Genomic DNA, 25,254 nt, shown 5'->3' on the forward strand with positions numbered 1-25,254 from the left:
GAATCTAAAGTGATTAATTATACTCCCTTTAAAACATAATACTCAGTGTGCATGTTCAAGAGAAATGCTTGAAGAAGACCTTAAAAGTTTTTTGTCACATTTATTTTTATTGAAATAAATATCTCATTACATTACAATTACTGATTGTATATTTATTCAGAAATTTGAATCCAGACTTCTGTTTTCTTCTTTTCAAATGAGTGTCTTTTGAGGGAACCGATTAAAAATGTTGTATCTGTTGACACATTTTATAATTAGCCACACCTGCCAGAGATGAATTGAGGTCAGCCATAATCTCAAGAAAATGGGTCCATTCTAGAGGTCTTCTGTCTTGGGATATCTTGTGTGAGGCAGTTCCATTTTTGATCAAGTCTATCATATTAGTCTCTTAAAATGTTACCATGACTAATGAATTCCCCCTTGTCATTCCAGTCAGCTCCTCCTTTTGAACCCTTCATTTAATTCATAATGTATATAAACATATTTTTGGCTACGTGCTGGACAAATACCTTTGTACATGCGGCACCTAGACGTGCAGCGCCCCAGAGTCGACTCCTCTCTCAGCTGTAGGACAGTCTGTCTGTGTGTCTGTGAGATCCATCTCATCTCAGCCACCTCACAGTTGTCCTTTTAAGCCAAGCTCAGTCTCTCTCTGGGCTCCAACAAGTCCTCTCTTGTTGAATCGCTTTCAAGTGTTGAGAGTATTTCTTTGCCTTGTCCTAATGGTTAATTCCTTTCATGTTCAATACATCCTTCATATCCGTATCCAGATCCCTTTCAGCTGTTTGTCTAACAGTTTGTCTATCCAGCTCATGTTGAGGCACTAAATACATTTTAGAGGGCCAAAATAAGATCTGAAGAACAATGGCCCAAGGCAGACTTGTGTTCTTTAGGGCTGGCTACGACTAGGGCTCTCAAGAAGGGCAAATGTCCTTTTAAACATACAGACATGTTTAAATTTTCTTTGGGATGTGTGATGGTAATTCCATCGATCAACACTCTTAAAGGAGTAAGAAACAGAGACAAAATTATCTTGGCACAATATAACAGTTTATTAATTATTTGCAAATAAGAGAGACGCGTCAACCGTTTACCAACATAATCATCCGAGGAGTCTCTAACTCCATACATGAACAATCCGTATTTATTTTAAATGTTAGAAGGGGTGTGGTAATTTGTTGCCCATCTGTCTTGTGTAACATTTACCCAAAGGGCGGGCTGTCCCCCCACCTTATCCTTCTCAACTCCTGAGGAAACACAATGTCTGGATAGTCAACAGAGACACTAAAGGGTTATACAGATTTACGAGTACCCCTCTAATCCACCCGTGCCGGTCAAGGATGTCTCCTATTCAAACACCAGACCCCTCTCGGCATCTTTAACTAGAAACTCATTCATACATGTATAGGACCAAGTATACATCAGTTCAAGAATTTCCACAACAGACGTAAATTGTTGCTCACTCACCACGGGAACAAACCTGTTCTGAGTCTTACATTTTCTGGTGTAGAAGCTTTAAGGTCTACCAGTAAATATGAAAATGCTTCTTTTGTTGCGTCTTCATAACTGTTGGTGAAAAACGACCTCCTGCCTGGGTACATCCGTTATGCAAGAGTGTTAATCTGCAGTTTGTCTCTAGGATTTTTAAACAAAACCATGTAATTGGAGGTCAGACTAATGGTATGGCCATTTTTTCCCTGGTGAAACCCATTCTGTACCAAATAGAGCACAGGTGAGTCTCGATGGTGAGTATATTGAATAAAAGCTCTGGCAATTTCAGGATGTGCACTACCTGCAAACAGCATAGCATCCAAAACTAAAATCTTATTTCTGTTAGGAGGATAGAGTTGATCATTATTCAATATTTTCTTCAACATTTCATCATACATTGGTTGATGGCAACTGTAACAAGACACTATATTATCAAAGTTCTGTGATAATACATGTTCAGAATTTTCTAAAATATTTATTACAAAACAAGTTTTTCCACTGCTGGATGGTGACGACCAGAGCTGAGAAAGGTAAATGCAATCTTGAATCAAAACCTTCTACAAACTCAATCTTATCTAATCAGAAGCCAAATGGTAATGTGGTACTGTCTGCTAAAAGTACTCTCTTGTCATACACCACCCGGAACGTTTTGATGAGTGATGCATTGCGCAGATGGAAACCTTTTTTTCCACACTAGTTTTGTCTTTAATGAAACCCTCGACCAAACGTGAGTGATTCCAGGTTTACCTTTGGGGTGTTTTCATAGTTTTGCGTGATGCCTTTGACCTTCAAGACGACACAATAGTTTTAGTCCTAAACCCATAACTCTTGGGATCACACAATGACCATTCTGTGATATGATCACCATCTTCAAGTTCATTTGTTAAACCTCCCAAAAAATTACTCAGAGGGGGCTTCCATTGCTCACATAGACCACATAATCTGTGTCATGGTATAGAACTCTCCTTGGTAGCTGTTCCATAAGATTGTATGATTCAAGACGGCCGTAAGCTGTTGTGAAAGCTGCAATGATTACATTGCCATTTCCGGGACATCTAAGGTAATTCTCTTTATGCCTCCACTGTACCATAGCAACCTCCTGATTTAAAAATGAAATATCCCAAACTCTGTAAATTGTTGGGCTTCTCTAACAAGGGATGTTGTCAGCATGTTGCTTCTCTGAGGATACTTTCCCCACAAATTGTTCATAAAAAGTTTTTAAACACTTCTCTTAGCCTTATTGACTCTGATTTTTTCAGGATCCAAACGTATGGCCTCTTTGTCATAATACTCCTGAATGTACCTGTCTTTGCTCTCTTGATCGGTGGCTGATGCAGGATAACCCAAAGCCATCAGCTTGCCTCTCAAGAAAGTCTTGATATACTCTTTTCTGGCAATGTTCCACACTTCATAGATTTTAGCCACAATGTAATCTTTCTCTAGAGCCTTATTGAACTCCTCAGTAACCCATACACCTGTCAGAGATCTCTCTGCATCAGAATAATCACAGGGATGTTGCTGATTATTGATGTCACTGCATGTGTGACAAAGAGAAAAGAAAAGCTTCCCATTAGGACCATGGGTTGGTAACACTGGAAGAAACAAACCCCAAGGAGGGTAAACTGTTGCCTTAATCACACCAAAATAGTTTTGAGGCAAGTCAAAGTCACTATGAAAGTGGTATTTGCTCATGACATGAGGATAAAGGGATGTAAAGTCATTGTACTCCATGGCTTCATCCGCTTGGGCTAAATGCCTTAAAGTCAAAGCATTGGTGCGACCACCAAATAATGCATTTCTGGGGTGCCAAAATTATCCATAAAAGCTTGAACCTGAGGGTCAGACCTTTTCAAATGAACCAACTCATGCTCCCACAAAACCACCACTTTCAGACCATAATCAGCCCTTAAGGATTTCTGTTTGTCTTGGAACTCTAGATACATGTCACCAAAGCTCTTTTGGGTTAAAGCACACATTTCCTGTGGCGAAAAGCAGGATGTACATCTGAGAAAGAAACATCCATTGTATTTAAAAGCTGTCTCAACACCGTCGATGACTGCGTAACCATCTACATTATAAGGGCCAAACTTTTTACACCCCCCTTCAAGGCATGCTGAATAAAGATCAGCCAGGTACTCCAACCATTGGATGGAACCACTAGAATATATTTGTACTGCCTTCTATAGTTATCAGGTGAGAGATTGATAGATCTTTTATAGATTCCTCTGACATAAAATCAATACGATAGGTTTCCATTGCAAGTTGATGCAATAGTTATACAACTCAAGGGATCAACGCCTGCATCATTGATTACTTCCTCTCTGAACTTGAGAAAACCTTCACACAAGATAACCACATCATAGTCACAATACATTTCCATCTCTTTATGAAAATCAAAGGTCTCATGATGGACTGTCTCATACCATGTCATAAACTTCTCTCTCTCTTTGACGGTCATTTGATCAGCTCCATACATTTCAGGACCGGAGTAAGGACCTATGAAATTGAGATTCTCCTCAGAGTTGAAAAAATATGGAAACCAACCTTTAACAGCCGTTTCAAAAACGGAGCTTCAGGCATTTGAGAGAGTTTCATGGGAAGACAGCGAAGACTGTCAATATATCATTGATCAGATACGTGATCAGTAAAACACAACACCTTGCTTCCTTGTGTTATAAGAGTGGGAGTAATGCCTTGCACAACCAAGGGGTTTAAAAGAAGGTAGGAGTCATAACCTATTGAATTATGGGCTATGAAAGTGTATTTCTATATTTGTTTTTCCAAAAGTGTTTTAAAAAGAGGGTGGCACAGTTCTGTCCCTAAGACGTCCACTTTTTACCCTCAAAGGTCATGCTGGACACAAATACAGGCAGGTGAAAACCTGTTTAGTCATTCTGTCACGTTTCAACGTAATACTTTTTTTTTCTTTCTGATGGCTTCTCTTCATTCAAAGATTGAATATAACGTTTGTGGACCTTTTCAAATACACCAACATCATCCAAAAGCCCTTTACACACTGGACAACGTTTTCTGCTACATTTGTGTGGTTCTGGGTTATTCATTTTTTTATTATAATTGACATGACATAAGGGACATCTCTTATTGATGTCACACCAACTGGCAATATTACCTGCCAGAGGTAATATAAGGCCAACTTTTTTCATAACAGTAAGCTGAACAACATGTACGATTACAGTCATAACACTTTGTAAGCTGCAGGGGTTGACATGGGATGTCCACATCAATGCATTCTGAACAGTTATACCGACAGGAGTGTCCTCCTAGTGGCATAAAGCCGACATGACATGACCGACAAATGTAGTATTGCGATCAGTGGCGTTTTTAAATGTAAAAAATTGGCGGGGCACAAACCATTTCAAAATAAAGGATACATACCAGTAAAGCTACAAAACTCCCTCTTCCTACTTATGTGTTTAACACATCAACACACATCGTGGCTCCACAAAACACTTTTAACGACAGAGCGGCTTGGTTCTACCAGATGTTGTAATACACATACTGGAGAGAGAGAGACCTTCTTGTGTAATTGCTCTCCTTCTCTCTCACACACATGTAAAATTACCACTGTCACATTTACAAACCTAAATTAGGAATGCAACCAAGCTCAGAACCAATGTGCCTACAGGGCCATACACGAACAGCAATGAACTCAACACCACTGAAGGCCAGTGACCAATTTATTTAATTGGTCACTGGTCAGTTTTGATCTCCCTTTACCTGGTTACTTAGATACTTCCCTAAAGTGGTGAACACAGCCGAACCCAGTTAAGTACTTTGTACACCTCTACTTCTATGTGACTGTTGTGATCTTTCACTACAGCTGCCAAGATGCATTGTTCACCTGGGGGATGCTGTTGCCTGGGAAAATGCCAACATGGGCCTATTCTGAGACCCCTGAATAATGAGGAAATACAGGGTGCTGTGCAGATACTCACAGAGGCCTCAACTCTAGAGGAAGAACAAGAAGCTCCCTCCCCATTCATGTTTTTGTTTAATAATTTTGAAGACACTGAAACATTCATGGATGAAATAGACAAACGATGACCTAGTGATAATTTTGAGCTTCTCTGTTAATTATTTTTATTGATGAGGATACCTAGTAGCTGTCTTTAAACCAGCTAATGCAGACAACAAAAATTACAAAATCCAGAAAACACACTATAGTTTGATGAGACAAAGAGACAAGAAACATCAGTTGTTTAGCAAGAGTAAACTGTATTGTGTTTTGGAAGTGTTCACCTGGCCATACAACATGATAGAATGAAACAAAAGCCTACAGAATCTGGGGAAAGCTGAATACCCAGTACATAAAGAAACAGTTTAGTTTTGTCAGTGTTGGAATGTAATGTTTTGAATATTTGAATATTAAATGTTTAATTGTCTAACTGGCAAATCATTTAATTTTGGCATATCCATTAACTTCATGCTTCTGGACTACATTAATTGACTTTTAGTAATATCTGTTGGGCTCTTTTGGACCTGTTCTACTTCTAATTTATGTTATTGAATCAACTTTTAGGATAAGGGTTAAATTAGACTTCAAATAATCAATTCCAAGACATGTAACACTTATATTCCTCCCAACAATGTTTTAAGTCCATAACCATGTCATTACTCTAGAATTAAACAAAATAATATATATTTCTGTAAACAGATGTTGACCTGAACTCTGCATGATGCAAATTGAAACTTGCCACCTTTCTGCAACAGGCTATAGAAAATTCAACACTTCCAGTTATCAATTTCAACATTCTAGAACAATGCTGTTAAATTGAAGAGTGCAAGTCAAAGGAAGAAGGAAACCATAAAATTGATTTGCATGAAAATTGTTCAGATCTACACAGTAGAACCCACAGGTCTCGGCAAAGGACCTTCAGAACAGTTAACCTGACACTCAAGTTGTTGCTCACAGGTCCACCGTACAATGTACCTTACACAGCATGTTCACATTTGTGTTACATGTTGAATCTGTGGAAACTGCGTAAATGGTAATCCTGTATAAACTTGTGGTAAAGGGAGGCCTGTTTCACTTTGTAACATATAGAGCTCAGATCAACTATATTGTAACGGCAATAAGCAGCATTCTCAACCATCAACCTCCTAATGATGGCCCTCTACTGTATCACATATAACCAAGCAATAGCTACTCAAAGAAAAACTGACAGTGGCAGGCATAAACCAGCAGTGTCTCATTCTAGACTGTAACCAAAACATTTAAAACTATTTTTAGAGGCACTTCAGTCTTCAAATTAATATATTTCAGTTGTATGTTATCAGAAATGTCTCAGCTCCTAATATCAGCTTGTTACCTGTGTAAAAGACACCTGGGAGCCAGAAATCTTTCTGATTGAGAGGGGATCAAATACTTATTTCACTTATTAAAATGCAAATCAATTTATAATAGTTTTTTCATGGGTTTTTCTGGATTTTGTTGTTGTTATTCTGTCTCTCACTGTTCAAATAAACCTACCATTAAAATGATAGACTGATCATTTCTTTGTCAGTGGGTAAAAGAACAAAATCAGCAGGGGATCAAATACTTTTTTCCTGAAATGCAGATGTACTTGCACTGACTTGTATGTGGGAGACCCTGGTTAGAATCCAGAGAGGGCGTCTTTTTATTGTGGGCCAGCTGAACTATGTCAGGTCGACATTTCTGTATTACACTTTTTGTGTTAATATTTTGAGATACTGGATTTTTGATTTCCATGAGCTGTAAGATGTAGTCATCAATATTGAAACAAAAATAGGCATGAAATATTTCCCTGTGTAATTAATCTAGAATATATTAATATTTTTCATTTGAATTACTGAATAAAATCAACTTTTCCACAATATTCTAATTTGGAGATGCATCTGTATATGAAATTGATGCAATGTAAATAATTAATCTGCAACTATTTTACTTGAGTACTAACCTGGGAAAAATAATAAATAACAATATTTACCAAACAAAATCACATTGGACCCACAATGTACAACGACAGGAGTTAGCACAGGTTTCCCAACCCATTGTGCAGGGGCAATCCCATCAGCCCTTGACTAACATTAGCTCTTGTTCAGTATCAGAAACTGGATCATTGGATCTACCTTGGAAGAATATGAGAATGTGTTGCTTTCAGCCATCTGTTTGTGGGAGAGTAACAAACACTTTGACCCACAAATACAGTTAATTCAAATGTACAAAATCAAAGTTTGATGTGCAATTGCTTAAACAACAACTGGGAAATTATGGAGTTCACTGAACAAGTATCATTAATCTAGAGAAAAAAGTAATTTAAAGCATCTGTCATCTTGACTAAATACACTTGTTATTCATTGTCACGTTTTTGAGGGAAAAAAAATCTACAAATTAAATTCTGTACATTTTCACTTAGGGGTGTACTCACTAATGTTCCAAGCGGTTTAGACATTAATGGCTGTGTTATTTTGAGGGGACAGCAAATTTACACTGTTATACAAGCTGTATACTCACTACTTTACATTGTATCAAAGTGTCATTTCTTCAGTGTTGTCACATGAAAAGATATAATCAAATATTGACAGAAATGTGAGGGGTGTACTCACTTCTGTGAGATACTTGATGTTACAAGTGGGATGAGTAGATGGGCAATTAAGGCAAATTCAGTGTAATGATGCGGTGTTGCAGGAGCAAGGAACCAGGTGCAGGCAGAGGTAGTCGGTCTAGTTCTTTAATGAAAGAAACAAACAAACACAGAGCACAACAAAACACACACAAAATAATGGCTGACTAAAGCAGCAAAACAACTTACAAATGGTTCTGAAAGACTTACATTTAACAGCAACACACAACGGCAAACACGACAATAAGAATGATCCACACGGTGGGGAGCAGAGGGGAAACATTTAAACATACACATAAGTAGATAGGGACTTGGGGCCTGTTGCACAAAACCAGGATATAGAAGTTATCCTGGATGAATTAACTTTGACTTGGTTGCACAAAAGCAGGTTGAATTAAACCCAGCCAAGTAACCATGGAGATTTATTCTTATGTGTTAAATCAGCTGCCGCTCTGATCCGAAAAAAACGTGTTTAACAGTAGTTCCGTTGTCTTCTGAATGTGTTCTTCTTTATTGTTATTAACATGCATTACTTGTCACTATTGCTCAACATTAGAGGAAGAACAAGAAGCATCTCTCCCATTCATGTTTTTGTTTAGTCATTTTGAAGACACTGAAACATTCAAAGACAAATGGACAAAAGAGGACTTAGTGTTAATTTTGGAGATGAGTGTTCTTGTTGGGATTGGGGAGGATGTGTGTGGTGGTTCAATTCTGCTGGGTTCCGGCTCATGTTGGTGTGGAGGGTAACGAAGTGTCTGATAGGCTGGAAGGAGTGTGTGTAGGTAGGATGGGGTGGGTGTACAGGTACCGTTAGGACGGGGAGAAATTAAAACGTTCATAAAAGGGGTTGGTGTTGACTGTTGGCAGAGGAAGTGGGATGGTAGCAGGAAGGGGATGGGGTATTATGGGGTGCAGTGGACAGTGAGGGTCGTGGTGAGGAATATGGGGTGAAGGAGAGAAGAGGTGATGTGGTGTCGACTACGGTTAGGGCATACAGGACTGAACGCCTCATTGAAGGTGATAGGTAAGCATGAAACAGGGCTGTGTGATGGGGGTTGAGTGGAGGAAATGGTTGAACATGTGTTGATGTATTGTGAACAGTATGATGCTGAGAGGGAGAGGTTCTAAGAGAAGATTAGAGGGGAGGAAGTGGAATGTAGAGGTGTTGCTGGGGGTGGGAAGGGGAGTGGGGTGGTGGCTAACGCTGTAAGTCGATTTCTCTGGGCTACATGTCTAAGCAGGAGATTATTGGAAAGGTTGGCCATGAGCTGCCTCACACATTCAATGAATGGGATCAGCTATTAATTTAAGAGAAAAAGAAGAGAAGAAGCGATCAGCCAATAATTTAAGCAGAAGAAGAAGAAGAATTTGCGCATGGGTTGAATGTAGCAGCTGGAGGAAGACGTGGGGAGAGAGACGTCATCTACCGTCGACGATTGTTGCCGGTCTGTGTTTACTGGAGATTTATTTTCTGCTGCTACTTTAGTTAAATGTTCATGTAAACTTGTGGGGTGATGGATGAGAGAACCACTAGACACTTTAGAATCTCCCTCGATTTGATACGGGTTCTACATTATTTGACCACTATACGATTTCTAACACTTTGGTGCTGTGAGCTGTATGATTGGAGATTTAGATTCTACCAAAATTGCTGTTTTTTGCTGGAGATCCTGAGACGAAGCTGGCTGCACCCGCAAGGGAGTCGGTCTTTGTTCCTGTTTCTTCTGAACAGCTGAATAGTTGGTGAGTCTGAAATCCACATCATTTAACGAACAAATCGAGAAATACAGAGCACAGGTAGTGATAGGAGACCTAGGTACTCCCTGACTAGGCCATGAATTACATTGTGTAACGTGTAAAATATTTCTAGGGGTGGATAAATTGGAGAGAAGACCTGGTTACTCCCTGACTAGGCCACAAATAAAATCGTGCAAATATCTCCAGGAGTGGATAAATTGGAGAGTAGCGCTGAACTGTATTTCGTGTGACCAGAGTACGACACTGTATATTTTTGTCACGACTCCTGGGACTCAGGACAGAGGTAGGATCCAGAAGCAGATACAGACACCAGGGTAAAAGGACAATGATGATGTTTGTCGTAGTAGTCTGAGATGATAGTGGAGATACGTAAGAATTACGTAGGCGGGTATGAATGTATTGTTGGAGGGTGGATAGTGGGTAGCAGTGGTACGAAGTCCGGGAGGCAAGAATGGTCAGAAAGTCAGACAGGGTTCGGTCAACAGAGCGGGGAGTCAGTCCGGACGAAGGTCGATAACGGGAGGGCAGATAGGTGATCCAGGTAGTTGGGAGGGAGGTGCAGGACGGGTCTCGGAACAAGGGTCTGGAAACGAACGGGGAACAAAAACACGGTGAGAAGAAGATAACAAAAACAGGATATTTGGGGAATTCGGATAGCTTGCTTAATTAGGTAGAGAACACTGTAATAATTACGTGGCTGTACAATAATCCAGCAGGGACTGAAAGCAGAACTCTCCTATTTATAGGGAGAGTGGCAATCAGCGCCCCAGGTGTGTAGACTGGTGCAGGTGCTCAGGATCAGGGGTGATTACGGGTGCCTTCGTGGAGTGCTGGGAACCAGGAGTCTGGTAGTCGGGGAGATGTAATGACAGACAACAGACAGACAAACAGCTCAGGAGGGCTGAGTCCTGACAAATGTATTCTAAGGTTATAGTGTGATATTGTATGTTACGTGATTATATGGTAACTTGTACAAGTAAAAACAAAAAGATTACGTCTTTATTGATAAAACAGTGGAGAAAAAGAAAACTGCAGCCGCAGATATCACATTAAGTGATATGGTTATATCCTTAGCTGGTATCGTAACAGAATCGATGAAATTGGAAAAGTGTCAGCAAGACATCGTAATTTTTTTTGGAATCGATGTAGATAAAGATAGTTTGTGGAAGTTTACAGACATACAGAAGGTGTGGAGTAAAGTGCAAAGGATGAGGAATAAGACAGATAAGACTTGTTGGTCATTAACTGTTTTGGCGGAGATGCGGAAAAGAGAGAAAAAGAATGTGACTGATGCGCATGATCGCTCGATTAAGAAGGAAAAAGAGAATGTAAGAGCTTTGGCAGAATTGAAGCAGGAAAAATATTTGGAATTGAAAAAAATAAAAAAAGAATTGTCTGAGATGAAAACGAAGACGATGGTTGTAACAGATGTTAGTTCTGTCCCATCCCCCCCTCTATCCACATGCTGATTTGAAATAAGCGGCAAAGCAATCTTACACGTGGTATGAGGAGGATCTGCCAAGGGTGGGGGTGGAGTGAAACAGAAGAGGAGGAGACTATGAATGTGAGACCAATAAAGTCTATGCCAATGAGAGGTCCAGGTGAGGGACATTCTCAGATAATGGTTTATTCTCACAAAGCAGCTTCCCCCAAACAATTGGATGAATGGTCCAAATTATTGAAACACCCACGAGATGTTGGTTCAAAAACATGCACTCTAAACCCGAATTAGTTGACTTTACTCGCAAATCGCGTGGAAACCCGTTGCCCTATCCCACTTTTTACACACGCTGAAACTAAACATTTTGAGTTGTATTAACATGGAACCCTAACGTTTTACACACGCTGAAGCTAAACATGTCGAGTTGTATTAACACGGAACCCTAACTTTTTACACACGCTGAAATGAAACATGTCGAGTTGTATTTACATGGAACCCAAACTTTTTACACACGCTGAAGCTAAACATGTCGAGTTGTATTAACACGGAACCCTAACTTTTTACACACGCTGAAATGAAACATGTCGAGTTGTATTTACATGGAACCCAAACTTTTTACACACGCTGAAACTAAACATGTCGAGTTGTATTAACACGGAACCCTAACTTTGTTCACACGCTGAAACTAAACATGTCGAGTTGTATTAACACGGAACCCTAACTTTGTACACACGCTGAAACTAAACATGTCGAGTTGTATTAACACGGAACCCTAACTTTGTACACACGCTGAAACTAAACATGTTGAGTTGTATTAACATGGAACCTTAAGTTAAGTATTATTATTTATTAGTAGTGTGTACTCAAAATCATTAGATAAAACTAGCTATTATGACTTGTTATTGCTACTCATCATTTAACAAAATTACTGTATTTTCCTCTAATTTAATTAGCTTTTGATTTGTTTTTAAATGTTATAAAACATTGTTTCAATTAAATTGGATGAAAAAATAGAAACACCTCTAAATGCTCCAATGCATTTTATTTTTAAGAAAAATGGCCAAACACAGCCAATCTTGTTATGACAAACTTAATATTAGGTCAACATCAACACGTACAACCTAAAACGATTAATCTGAAAAACAATTGTGTGTGTGTTGTCCGTGTGGGTGTTGTCCGTGTCTGTGTTGTGTGTGTGTTGTGTTTGTGTTGTCCGTGTCTGTGTTGTGTGTGTGTTGTGTTTGTGTGTGGGTGTTGTCTGTGATGTGTGTGTTTGTGTGTGTTGTCCGTGTGTGTGTTGTTTGTGTGGGTGTTGTCCGTGTGTGTCTGTGTAGTCCGTGTTTGTTGTCCATGAGTGGGTGTTGAATGTGTCACAAAGTTACAGGAAAAAACATGGATGTCCTCAGAGATTAAAGAGGTAAATCCATAAACAAAACAAAATAGACTAGAAAACCCCACTCAAACGTATAAGAAAACACAAACAGGATCTGTTTGATCTGCCTAAATGAAGGGAGGCCAAAGCATGAACCAACAGACTATTTATCAGAACAATATCTAATTCCATCTACATAGACTGGTGAAGAACTGAAACAATTATGTCTTTTGTCTTTCTCCTCTCAGTTTTAATTTTCAAAAAGTCACATCCTTCAGCACGCTTCCTACAGCGTTTAAGTGTGTAGGTGTGTCAGTGTTGTTTGTGGGTGTCTGCGTTTTACCTGTGTCTGTTCGTCCACTTTTTTTATAGAAAATAAAAAGGTTTACCCCACAGATAAGAAGAAAAAATGTAGTCAACAGCATCTTAAGTAGACTTGACATCTCTTTACATTGCAAGCTGATTTTTCAAAGTCTGTAGCTTTGGCTTTAGGTCAGTGTGGCCTAACAAGAGCAATACCTGTTGGATGAACTGAAATGTTAGCTTCATAGTCTTGGGGTAGTTAAGATGGAGTGCATACATGAGTCCAAACAGAATGCACATTGCTTTTGGCAGATCTTGAATGTTGTCCATCACGACTTCTCCCTCAATGATGATTTTCAACGAGGCTGGACTGAGATGCTGGGAAGATGTGAGCACAGCACCTTCACGCTCAATGAGAAGTATCCCAATGTCAAGGTCACGAAAAGAATCATCATCATCAGATTCCTAAATAAAGAAAAACAGAAGAGCACAATCATTACATTAAATTTTTCTTTTGAAAAACAACTTTAATCAATAGAGGAGTGTCATGGTGAAAAATAAACAATATAAAAAATTATAAGAAAGCAAGAGCTTACTTACAAAGCCTGCTTTGAAGAAGTTTGTGGGGTTGTCCCCAAGGATGATAGGAAGCCCTCTGAGCACCTGTGTCCGGATCGCAGTTGGCTCTGTAGTCTTTTGGGAATTAAACACAAGTTAGATAGCTAAAATGAAAAACAAATAATGATCTCTAAGAAAGCTTAAACAAGCCAAGCAATGTTTGGATTGAATTATACAACTAATAGAGTAGCATTGTGATATGATGTTAATATAAAACCTGAGAAAAACAATGCCAAGTACATAATGTGTACGGACTTACATTGGTCTGTTGTGAAATCTGTGTCAACAACTGTCCAACATTCCCTCTCTTGGATTGAAATAACTCGAGGAGACGAGGACTGTGCCGATCGATGCTCTCATAGAATTCCTGCTTGAGGTTCTTGCCCACAATCCTGCTGAACTCCAAGAACACCTGAAAAATACAGAGAACAAAAAAAACTGAATTTAGATCAACTAAACTATACAAGGCATCTAAGCCATCTGCGAAGTAGTGCTATCCTGAAAAACATCCATGAATGTCCTTTTTATATGATTTGAAATGTTGATGTTTAAATGAAAAACATCACGCTCCAAATTAAAAATACCAATGTTTTCCTTAAAGAGGACAAGAGAAATATACATCTAGACACATTATATAATAATAGAAAGATAATTATTTGTTATGTTCTCTTTCTTAAACATACTTGATCTTCAGTGAAAAGGGCAGGCCAGCGTTTCACCATCGTGCTTATGGCAGGTTCTGACTCCACTACCTCTTTTCTTCTCAGAGCAAACGTCAGATCCATCTTCTGTTTCACATGAGGTCCATTTGGTGTTCTCTTCTGCATTTCATCAACCAAGTCTTTACAGGCACCCTCCAGGGCTGCCTGATCAAATCCTTCCGGAAAGTTGGGCAAGTAGTTGATTTCACCTTTGTTCGCCTTCTTGATGCGCTTGTTAGCTGGTTGTCCTGCTGAATGCTTTCCCCGCTTACCTACATTTACTGCAACATCAAGACATCCTGATTGCCTACGCTTAGTTCTATAATTAGCCATTTTATGCTTTAGACTATTTTTCCAACCACAACAGCGAGTGGTTGAGCCTCGCTCCTGGAGACAAGGGTGCTTGTATATCAGTGCTGTTGCAACACTTTCGAACTGAGCAGCAGTTGGGTATGCTGTGTAGCTATACATGCTCTCTGCCAATCTTTCAAGTATCTCGTGTTTTAGTTCTTTTGATACTTTAAGGTATGTACCCTCACTCATAAACAGTAGATCTGCTTGCCTAAGTCTATACTCTACATCAACAGAAAAGGTTGGGATATCAAAAAATTCTGGCCACTGTTTCTGTCGCTCCTGAGATAAGTGTGAGAGTATGTCTGTATCTGCTGTACTGGGTGTGTCACTGAAGACTTCATCAGATGAGACAGGTACCAGCTCAAGGACAGGGATAACTTTAACTGTTGGTTTTACTGGAAGTTCTTCAGTATCTGTCAGATTGCATAGCTCATTATTGAATTCAGGGTCTTGGTATTGGAGACTGAAGTTATAATGAAGTCCCAGTGATTCTTTAAGCTTGCTTATCAAATCTTCGACTGTAGAGGGCCTTGTGGTTAGGATGACTTTTCTTATATCCGCCTCTGTTAGAATGACCCTCAAGGTCATCTTCTGGTTTGCAGTCATCTTGGGAATAGAAACAATAATTAGGTCAGTAGAAATATACACATCCAAAAGGCCATTCAATTGCTGAGCCATTGCTAAGTGGATCACAAAAATAGCTGATTACTGTAATAAGAAATATTAAGGATAAGTTTAAATACATACGTGTTTATGTAGAGGTGCAATGTATCATCAAGAAATAGTTTTACACATCTATTTAATAAGGGAACTGCAACGATGAATAGATGAAGTTACTCATTTCCAACTATTTTCATAATTGAATGATGATTTCAAGTCAAAATATTTGAAAATGTTACACTGGGCTTTGATAAACACTGATCACCATTTTATGAACCGAACTATGGGTGTGTGTGTGTGTTGTCCCTGTCTGTGTTGTGTGTGGGTGTTGTCCCTGTCTGTGTTGTGTGTGGGTGTTGTCCCTGTCTGTGTTGTGTGTGGGTGTTGTCCCTGTCTGTGTTGGGTGTGGGTGTTGTCCCTGTCTGTGTTGTGTGTGGGTGTTGTCCCTGTCTGTGTTGTGTGTGTTGAAGGTGTCACAGATTTACAAGAGCAAATTGTGACTGTCCCCTTAGATTAAAGTGGTAAATCCATTAAACAAAAAAATAAATTCACAAGAAATCCCCATTTAAATGTACAAGAAAAATTCACAAAATTAGGAAACAAGAAAAGAAAAACTTCTCAGAGACTGTATCATACATTTCAACATGAGCTCTAAAATAAGCTACAACATGTTCCATTACAGCCTAAATTGATTGCAGAAATCACACTGTGGCTTTTTTAACACAGAACATAACACCTGAGGGTCACTACTAAATTATCACCATATCTGTATGCTGAAAGAGGGAAAACATCATTCAGCTCTTTCAGCTGCACCACACACTGAGAGGGGTTACTGCTGTCACAGATGAGTTCGAAAGATCTCAAATGCTCATGGTACCATGCAGTCATCTCTTTGCAAACAAACAGGATCTCAGTGTTAAGTGCCACTATCTGTTTGATCTGCCTAAATGAAGGTAGGCCAGCACATGAACCAACAGCGACTATCATGTCAGCACAATATCTAATTCCATCTACATAGACTGATGATGCAACAAGAACTGATGTAAGCTGAGGAACTCTCTGGCAGAAAACCTGTTGGACATTCTCAGGATAAGATGAGATTGATGCTGTAGTGACCTTGTCCATTTCAATTGAAGGCTTGAAAAATGAACTTGTGTCCAAATAGTAAGCCATCATTTTCTGATGCTTAACAGCCAATGTAAGAGCTACATTTTTGAAGTTGTGGGCATTACGAATTACCCGTTTGAAGAATTTGTGTTTTCCCTCAAACCGCATTGTCCAAACATCTGAAAGGGGACCAAATGCTTTGATCTTCTCAGAGTAATGCTCAATGTAGTGGTGTTTTGGCCGTAATCTAAAATCTGGGAATGTTGTTTGTAACAAGACTCTATGTTCTGACACTTTGCAGTCAAGGAAATGCACCGACTCTTCAGTGTGCTTTGTTGCAACAGCCAACTCAACAATGTCTTTTAGGAGCAGCAGAATGTTCCATGCATTGTCTCCTTCAGGGACTTTATGGCCAATGATAAGTGGGAGCAGCCTGAGTAGGGCCCAGTTCTCATGGCCATTGCCACCTATGGTCCCTTTGGTAGAGAAGCCATGGGCAAATGGCTGAGGCTGGTCAGTCATGAAAAGCATATTCAAAGGTTTTCATGGCATGGTTCAATGTTTCTATGGTGAAATATTTCTTAGAAATCATGTCTGAAATGCAGAGGGATAACTCAACAGGAACAATGCCTTCCAAAAGGTCATGGAGGATGTCAGGGGGGTACCCACGAACAACATGAAAGTGCTCCAGACCATCAGTCAATACACACCCTCCTTTCACACCATACCGTTTTGCCACAGTGGGATCCTGCTTTACCTCCTGCACCTGCTGGTTGTGAGTTTCTATAGTGCGAGGTTCAAAAGCACCTGAATTTACCTCTGTGGCTTGCATCTCGCCTCTCTTCGCCATACAGAACCTGCAGAATCTGTCCACCATAAAGCTTTCAAATAATCCTGCCAGAGAATGAGCAGCCAGGTTATCACCAGCCACATATAAAACCGTACCTTTGACACATTCTCCCAACTTCTCAACATATACACCATGTTGCTCCAAAGAAGCCAGATCATGAATGAGAGGGCGGAGAATTTTAGCGTAGCCAAATTCTTTTACATGAGAGGCTTTACACAAAACAGCAAGCTGAATGGAGTGGAGTGTGGATCTGTATTTTGATGGCACATTAGCTATCACCCAATAGACTGCATTCATTTTGTGTTTCTAGATGATTCAGTTGTGGAAGAGTTAGTCAGGGCTGTCGCAAAAAGTAATGTGATCATGAAATTCTGTGGCAAGGATGGCCCCTTATCAACAACAAAAAGGAGAGCAGCATATGTGAACAAAAACTTCACAGAGATTAAACCAGTGGAGTTTAAACTTGAAGCTTAGCTGAGAACCTGTTCTCTTAGAATCTAACAAAAATCTACTGAATCCATTCGGATATTTTCAAATTCAGCGGTTAATTGACTCATGTTGCATTTCATCTATATTGCGTGACAATATTGGGGTCAATATTTCCACTATCCGCTGAGTTTGTGCTGTAGTCCTATTTTGATGGGCTTTTTGGCCTACTTGGCTTGGACTAACAGATCTATCACCATCAACATTAGCAACATTCATCAACTCCTGGTACATCCTGGAAGACTAGCTGTCGTCTTGGGTGAAATTCACCGGAGGGATCCAGGATTGTATCAAACAACGTCGCAGGCCTGCAGCAGGCGGCGCAAGGCGAAGGAATAGTTGATGCTGTCCACTTGGAGCCTGGAGCTTACTTATCTACTGGAGCTCGAGTACAGTTGTGTCGCGGAGTTTGATGGGCTTGTTCTCCCTACAATGAAGGAAAGTGCTTCTTTGTTCTATCTGCTGGCTTTTAAGATATAACCTGATGTTTTAGATACGGCTTGTTTTTATTAAAAAAATGTTTTACCTGCAGCATTGCTTCAATCATTGTGCTAATTATGGATGCCTAGCTGGCTAGCTGTGTGGTTCTATCTGGACCCACTCTGACAAAAGCCACTCTGGAAAAAGGTCCTCTCACGGACTTTGTGACTTTCTGTTTTCTGTTGAACCATGGATACACTCAAATTATTTTGGATTCTCTCAGTACTTTTCTCATATTTATCAGTGCCTCGCGTTACGTCATGTGTAGTCAAACAACATGTCCTTGCTCAGTTAGATAGTGAAGCAGACCATGTCTATTCACATGATAGAGACTCTGCCTCCTTAATGATTTTACGGACTTTTGGGCTAATGCCTGACACATTTTCTGTTACCCCGGCTCTACTGTCATGTTATATTATGAGAATGCTTATAAGAATTATTGCTCTACCTAACAAACTGCACACAACTGTATTGCTAAAACACCATTACTGTAGTGCCACAGCTGTGTTCTGTCGGGCCTTGATTATATTACTGTTTATGATCTCTGGTAATGTTCATGTCCACCCTGGCCCTTCTTCTTCTTCTGATGTTCTTTCTGGTGTTGCTTCTCCTATGGGTCATGTGGCCTTAAATAATATATGCTTTGAAGATTTTTGTAAGCGCAAAAACCTTGGCTTTTTGCATGTAAACACAAGAAGCCTATTACCTAAACTGGACCAGCTTAAAGTATGGGTTGAGAGTTCTAGACCGGATGTCTTAGTGATCACTGAAACATGGTTGCGCAACTCTATTCCCTACCCTGACCTGTATTTAACTGGTTACAACCTGTTTAGGCAGGATAGGTCATCTAAGGGTGGGGGGGGGTGGCAATCTTTACCAAAGAATATCTTCAATGTAGTATAGCCCTAGCAAAGTCTATACCCAAACAGTATGATCTTCTTGTTCTTAATATTAAACTATCAAACAACTTTTCTTTATCTGTGGCTGGCTGCTATCGCCCTCCATCTGCACCAGCTTGTACTCTAGAGGCCTTAAGCAATGCTCTTGTACCTTTCATTAGGTCAGAGTTGATCCTACTGGGCGATCTAAACTGGGATATGCTTAAGCCCCCTGAGAAAGTTGTACAACAGTTTAACTGCCTAAACCTTCAACAAATCGTAAACTTGCCTACTAGATACAACACAAAGAATTGTGATAAGGCCACATTGATAGATGTTGTGTTCACTAACGCCCCTCTCTTGTACCAATCGGGTGTTTTTTGCAATGATCTCAGCGACCACTGTTTCATTGCCTGTGTTAGAAAACAACTTTCTGTCAAACAGCCTGTTGTAATCACTACTAAGCGTATTCTAAAACATTTTGATGCTCAAGCTTTCTTGTGTGATTTGGCCCATGTAAGTTGGCATAGAGTCAGCCTAATTCCTACTGTGAATGATGCATGGTTGTTGTTTAAAGACCTTTTTACTGCAGTGATCAACAAACATGCCCCATACAAAAAGATACGCATAAAAAACCGTAACAGCCCATGGGTTAACCGTGACCTAGCTGTTCTGCTTCAACAAAAAAATTCAGCCTGGCGCAAAGCTCGTAAGTCACAATCGGCTGAAGATGCCCTTTTATTTAGGCAAATCAGGAACAAGGCCACACAAGCGGTGAGGGAGGCTAAAACAGGCTTCTTTAAAGAACAGTTCACACTTTGTGGTGCAAATCCAAAAGCTTTTTGGAATACGGTTAAAAAACTTGAGAACAAACCCCGAACCATTCCATTGTCACTGAAAGTAGATGATATAGTTGTCACCAATAAAAACACCATGGCTAACGCATTCAATCACCATTTTATACATTCAGGCTTTGTTCCCAAAGCTCCCACCCCTAATGCTACAGCTCATGTACCCTCTAATCCCTGCAGCCTTTCTACACCTCCACAAAGTTTTTCCATCCGGCCTGTTTTGATGGAGGAAGTACTGAAAGAATTGACCGCTCTGGATCCCAATAAAGCAGTTGGGTCGGATGATCTTGCCGCCTTTTTTATTAAAATTGCTGCCCCTGTCATTGCGGATCCATTAACATCACTCATTAATCTCTCCATCCATACATCAGAGATTCCACCGGCTTGGAAAGAAGCGGTTGTGCTTCCACTATATGAGGGCGGTAATCAGGTTGATCTAAACAATTACAGGCCAATTTCAATCCTGCCTTGTGTGTCTAAAATTGTGGAGAAACTTGTCAACAAACAACTTATCAATTATCTAAATGCTTACGATATCATATCCGGGGCACAGTCTGGCTTCCGAGCAGGGTATGGGTGTGTTACAGCTACCACTAAAGTACTCAATGATATTACTTCTGCGTTAGATACTAAACAACACTGCGCTGCTATATTCATTGACCTTGCAAAAGCTTTTGACTCTGTGGACCACAACATACTCATTGACAGACTCAGCAGCATTGGTGTCACTGATCACTCACTGGTTTGGTTCACAAATTATCTCTCACACCGGGTTCAAAGTGTAAGACTCGAAAACCTTGTATCCCACTCTCTCCCGATCATCAGGGGTGTGCCCCAAGGTTCTATCCTTGCTCCAACTCTTTTTTTAATTTATATTAATAATATTCCACCGAAGGCTGGCAATTCTTTCATTCACCTATACGCTGATGATACTGTTCTTTATGCCACTGGCCCCTCCCCTGATGCTGTTCAAGCTACCCTGCAAGAAAGCTTTTACCAAGTTCAACAATCCTTTACACAACTCAATCTCAGTCTCAATACCTCTAAAACAAAAATCATGTGGTTTTACCGAAAGGGTACTACGCCTCCTCCTGCACTTAACATCACCACCTGTAATGGGGCTATTCTAGAACAAGTCACTGCATATAAATACCTGGGCATCTGGTTGGACACCTCTCTTACTTATTCTGCCCACATATCTAAGCTGCAATCTAAGGTTAAAGCCAAGCTTGGTTTTCTTTACAGAAACCGCTCTTCATTCACCACTTCTGCCAAACTTACTCTTATTCAAATGACCATCCTACCCATTTTAGACTACGGAGATACCATTTACAGGGTTGCCTGCAAGTCCACCTTGTCAAAACTTGACTCTCTTTACCATTCTGCTATCAGGTTTGCCACAAATGCACCTTACAATACACACCACTGCGCTCTCTACACATCTGTCAACTGGTCCTCCCTTCACAATCGCCGTACAATTCACTGGTTCACGTTCATTTACAAGACCCTTCTTGGTCACTCACCACCTTACTTAGGTCACCTGCTGCAGCCTAAGCCTGCCACTTATGATACCCGGTCTTCACTTTATCTTCAATTAATAATTCCAAAAACCAAAACCGCTATTGGTCTAATATCATTTCAATCTGCTGCCGCTCGGGACTGGAATTCGCTACAAAAAATTCTCAAAATTGATAAGCTAATTTCAACCTCATCGTTTAAAGCTGTTATATCACACTTGTACACGGACACATGCAGCTGCTTCTCTTCATAGTCATAAATAAAAATAGGAAAAGGAAAGGATAGGAAGGAAAAAGGGAAGGGGAAAGGAAAAAGAAAGATGAAGGAAGGGAAAAGAGGGAAAAAAGGGGGGAAGGAGAAAGGAAAGGGGAAAGGAAGGAAAGAAAAATATAAAAAAAAAAAAAAAAGGGATTGGGAAGGAAAGGGAAAAGAAAAAGGAAAAATCTATAATAATACACAAATAGATAGGGAGAAGGAATGAGAAGTTTTTTTTTTTGGAGCAAATAGTTCTATGTAGAGCTATTTATCAATTCTATATACACATACCTGGTTAAAGTGGTCTGTTGTCTACTGTGTTGAGTTTGCAATTATATTTATGTAATTGCTAACTTGTAAGTATCTATAATGTTTGTTGTCATTTTAACTCTACTTCCCCTTTTCCTCTAAGTGGTTATTCCACTTGTCAGGCCGCCATTGTAAATAAGAACGTGTTCTTAATGACTTGCCTGTAAAAATAAAGGTATAATAAAAAGAGTACATTATTGAAAGAGGAAACAAATCTAGTGCTGTATATGTTCCTTTGCATCCAATGCTACAGAAAATGTTGAATAGGGCAGATATTTTGGACAAAGCACTTCCTGTCCAAAAGCATGTGCAACATGAGTACAGTTCATACAGAGATGGCTCGTACTGTAATGACAATGACCTCCTTAAAGGAGAGGAATTCAAAATCGCTGTTGGACTTTATACAGATGATTTTGAAGTGTCCAATCCTTTAGGATGAGTACAACCCCAAGAACACCATCCCAACCATGAAGCATGGAGGTGGAAACATCATTCTTTGGGGATGCTTTTCTGCAAAGGGGACAGGACGACTGCACCGTATTGAGGGGAGGATGGATGGGGCCAAAATCCCTGCTGCAGTGTTTGCAAACCTGGTCAAGAACTACAGGAAATGTATGATTTCTGTAATTGCAAACAAAGGTTTCTGTACCAAATATTAAGTTCTGCTTTTCTGATGTGATTTTCTGGATTTTGTTTTAGATTCCGTCACTCACAGTTGAAGACTACCTATGATAAAAATTACAGACTTCTACATGCTTTGTAAGTGGGAAAACCTGAAAAAGCAGCAGTGTATCAAATACTTATTCTCCCCACTGTATGTGTGTGTGTGTGTGTATATATATATATATATATATATATATATATATATATAGTTTAGAAAATATGCGCAAATCCTAAAACCTTCATAGTAAATTCTGAATGTGGGCTGTTAGGTTTAATCTAAATACAACTAATATGGGGCACTACAACTCAGAACTTACATCAAACAACATGCAATATAAAAGATGATGTACAAAATGATAACAGGATAGGGTACGCAGTACGTAATCAAACCAGTTACTCACCTTTCTACCCAAGTTGATCTCCTTCCATCTTGGCAGTTTTAGAGTTTATAAAGCATAGGATGGGCACTGCATTCTGAATGTGACCAATTTTTTGCTGCATGGCCGGAGCCAAACTGGTACAAAATTCCTGTCATGACTGAAAAGTCTATATTATTTCCGTCTGTCCAGAAGGAGAACATTTGCTTGGAGACAAATATGTTACAGGACTGCACAATATTGGTCCTGGAGGGGCAAAGCACTTCTGTGTTTTGTTTCTTAGAGGAAGTTAGCACTCAGACTGACTCAACTGTACTTATTTTGACCCAGTCAAAATAAGTCTTCATGTGAGAATGAAGACCTGGGTTTTGGCCCTACGCGACCAACATTCAGGGCAGCCATATGCTATAAATTTGTTAACATAGAGATGTCCATGGTGCTTTAAAGACCTCTCTGGGAATATTGCTATGAATACTTTTAAATAGTTTTATTGTAAATAATCGAAATAAGCCAATAAGGAGAAGCTGTGTATATTGATTTTCAGCTTCTGGATTTATACAAATCAATCTATCAATCAATCAATCAATCAGAATTTTGATAAAAACATAATCCTACCAACATGAAACAGCAACACCAACAAATTGAGGAGAAATTGACAACCTGATAAAGAAATGAAGCCTCTTCAAAAATGGCTGAGGGACTTTTTTAACAAGGATTCAGTACAAATATAAGCTGATCCAAGCAGAGTCCAAACAAGGATTGTCTGCAAATGGGGTTGGTCCTACTAACCTGGTTGATGGGACAAACCCTCCCATATTACAGGCCTATCAAATGAGAGATTTGTGAACGAGATGCTACCTGGCAACTGAAAGGACGATTGGGACTGCAAACTGCAAACAGATGATATATATATACAAACCTGATTCCAAAAAAGTTGGGACACTGTACATAAAAACAGAATGCAATGATGTGGAAGTTTCAAATTTCAATATTTTACTCAGAATACAACATAGATGACATATCAAATGTTTAAACTGAGAAAATGTATCACTTTAAGGGAAAAAATAAGTTGATTTAAAATTTCATGGCATCAACACATCTCAAAAAAGGCCATGTTTACCACTGTGTGGCATCCCCTCTTCTTTTTATAAGAGGCTGCAAACGTCTAGGGACTGAGGAGACAAGTTGCTCAAGTTTATGAATTGCAATGTTGTCCCATTCTTGTCTTCTAGTTGCTCAACTGTCTTAGTTCTTCTTTGTCGTACCTTCCTCTTTATGATGCGCCAAATGTTTTCTATGGGTGCAAGATCTGGACTGCAGGCTGGCCATTTCAGTTCCCGGATCTTTCTTCTATGCAGCCATGACATTGTAATTGATGCAGTATTTGGTCTGGCACTGTCATGTTGGAAAATGCAAGGTCATCCCTGAAAGAGACAACGTCTGGATGGGAGCATATATTGTTCTAGAACTTGGATATAACTGTCAGCATTGATGGTGCCTTTCCAGATGTGTAGGCTGCCCTTGCCACATGCACTCATGCAACCCCATACCATCAGAGATGCAGGCTTCTGAACTGAGCGCTGATAACAACTTAGGTTGTCTTTGTCCTCTTTAGGTCAGATGACATGGCGTCCCAGTTTTCCAAAATGAACTTCAAATTTTGGCTCGTCTGACCACAGAACACACTTCCACTTTGCCACAGTCCATTTTAAAAGCTCCTTGGCCCAGAGAAAACGCCTGCGCTTCTGGTTCCTGTTTAGATACGGCTTATTTTTTTACCTATAGAGTTTTAGCCGGCAACAGCGAATGGCACGGTGGATTGTGTTTACCGACAATGTTTTCTGGAAATATTCCTGAGCCCATGTTGTGATTCCATTACAGTATCATTCCTGGATGTGATGCAGTGTCTGAGGGCCCGAAGATCACGGACATCCAGTATGGTTTTCGGCCTTGACCCTTAAGCACAGAGATTGTTCCAGATTCTCTGAATCTTCGGATGATATTATGCACTGTAGATGATGATAACTTCAAACTCTTTGCAATCTTTCTCTGAGAAACTCCTTTCTGATATTGCTCCACTATTTTTCGCCGCAGCATTGGGGGAATTGGTAATCCTCTGCCCATCTTGACTTCTGAGAGACACTGCCACTCTGAGAGGCTCTTTTTATACCCAA

The 25,254-nt window shown here is 39.8% G+C and overlaps 2 protein-coding genes across 4 annotated transcripts in view; one reads left to right on the plus strand and one right to left on the minus strand.

The window, feature by feature from the left end:
- Window positions 1-25,254, plus strand: part of LOC109615482 (zinc finger protein 501-like) — a 1,152,720-nt gene that overhangs the window by 75,884 nt on the left and 1,051,582 nt on the right. The window lies entirely within an intron of this gene.
- Window positions 10,241-24,038, minus strand: LOC109615439 (sterile alpha motif domain-containing protein 3-like). 3 transcript variants are annotated; one of them, XM_020044730.3, is made up of 6 exons: window positions 23,105-24,038; window positions 14,275-15,252; window positions 13,851-14,003; window positions 13,574-13,666; window positions 13,190-13,438; window positions 10,241-10,440 (listed from the first exon to the last, which is right to left on the minus strand). In XM_020044730.3, the coding sequence occupies exons 2-6, from the start codon at window positions 15,250-15,252 to the stop codon at window positions 10,336-10,338; spliced, it is 1,578 nt and encodes a 525-aa protein (XP_019900289.3). In that variant the 5' UTR covers window positions 23,105-24,038; the 3' UTR covers window positions 10,241-10,335. The 3 variants fall into 3 exon arrangements, with proteins under 3 accessions (XP_019900289.3, XP_034151396.1, XP_034151397.1); XM_034295505.1 differs by lacking the exon at window positions 23,105-24,038 and having other exon boundaries at window positions 14,275-15,377; XM_034295506.1 differs by lacking the exons at window positions 10,241-10,440; window positions 23,105-24,038 and adding an exon at window positions 10,614-10,702 and having other exon boundaries at window positions 14,275-15,377.

The sequence above is a fragment of the Esox lucius genome, chromosome 11, assembly GCF_011004845.1.
Source record: "Esox lucius isolate fEsoLuc1 chromosome 11, fEsoLuc1.pri, whole genome shotgun sequence".
In the NCBI taxonomy this organism is placed as follows: domain Eukaryota; kingdom Metazoa; phylum Chordata; class Actinopteri; order Esociformes; family Esocidae; genus Esox; species Esox lucius.

Coding starts and splice junctions, on each gene's coding strand:
- LOC109615439 (XM_034295505.1), bottom strand. CDS start 15,324: ATGGCTCAGCAATTGAATGGCCTTTTGGATGTGTATATTTCTACTGAC. Junction 14,004..14,274: donor CCCTTTTCACTGAAGATCAA/GTATGTTTAAGA, acceptor TGTATTTTTCAG/GTGTTCTTGGAGTTCAGCAG. Junction 13,667..13,850: donor AGATTTCACAACAGACCAAT/GTAAGTCCGTAC, acceptor AATTCCCAAAAG/ACTACAGAGCCAACTGCGAT.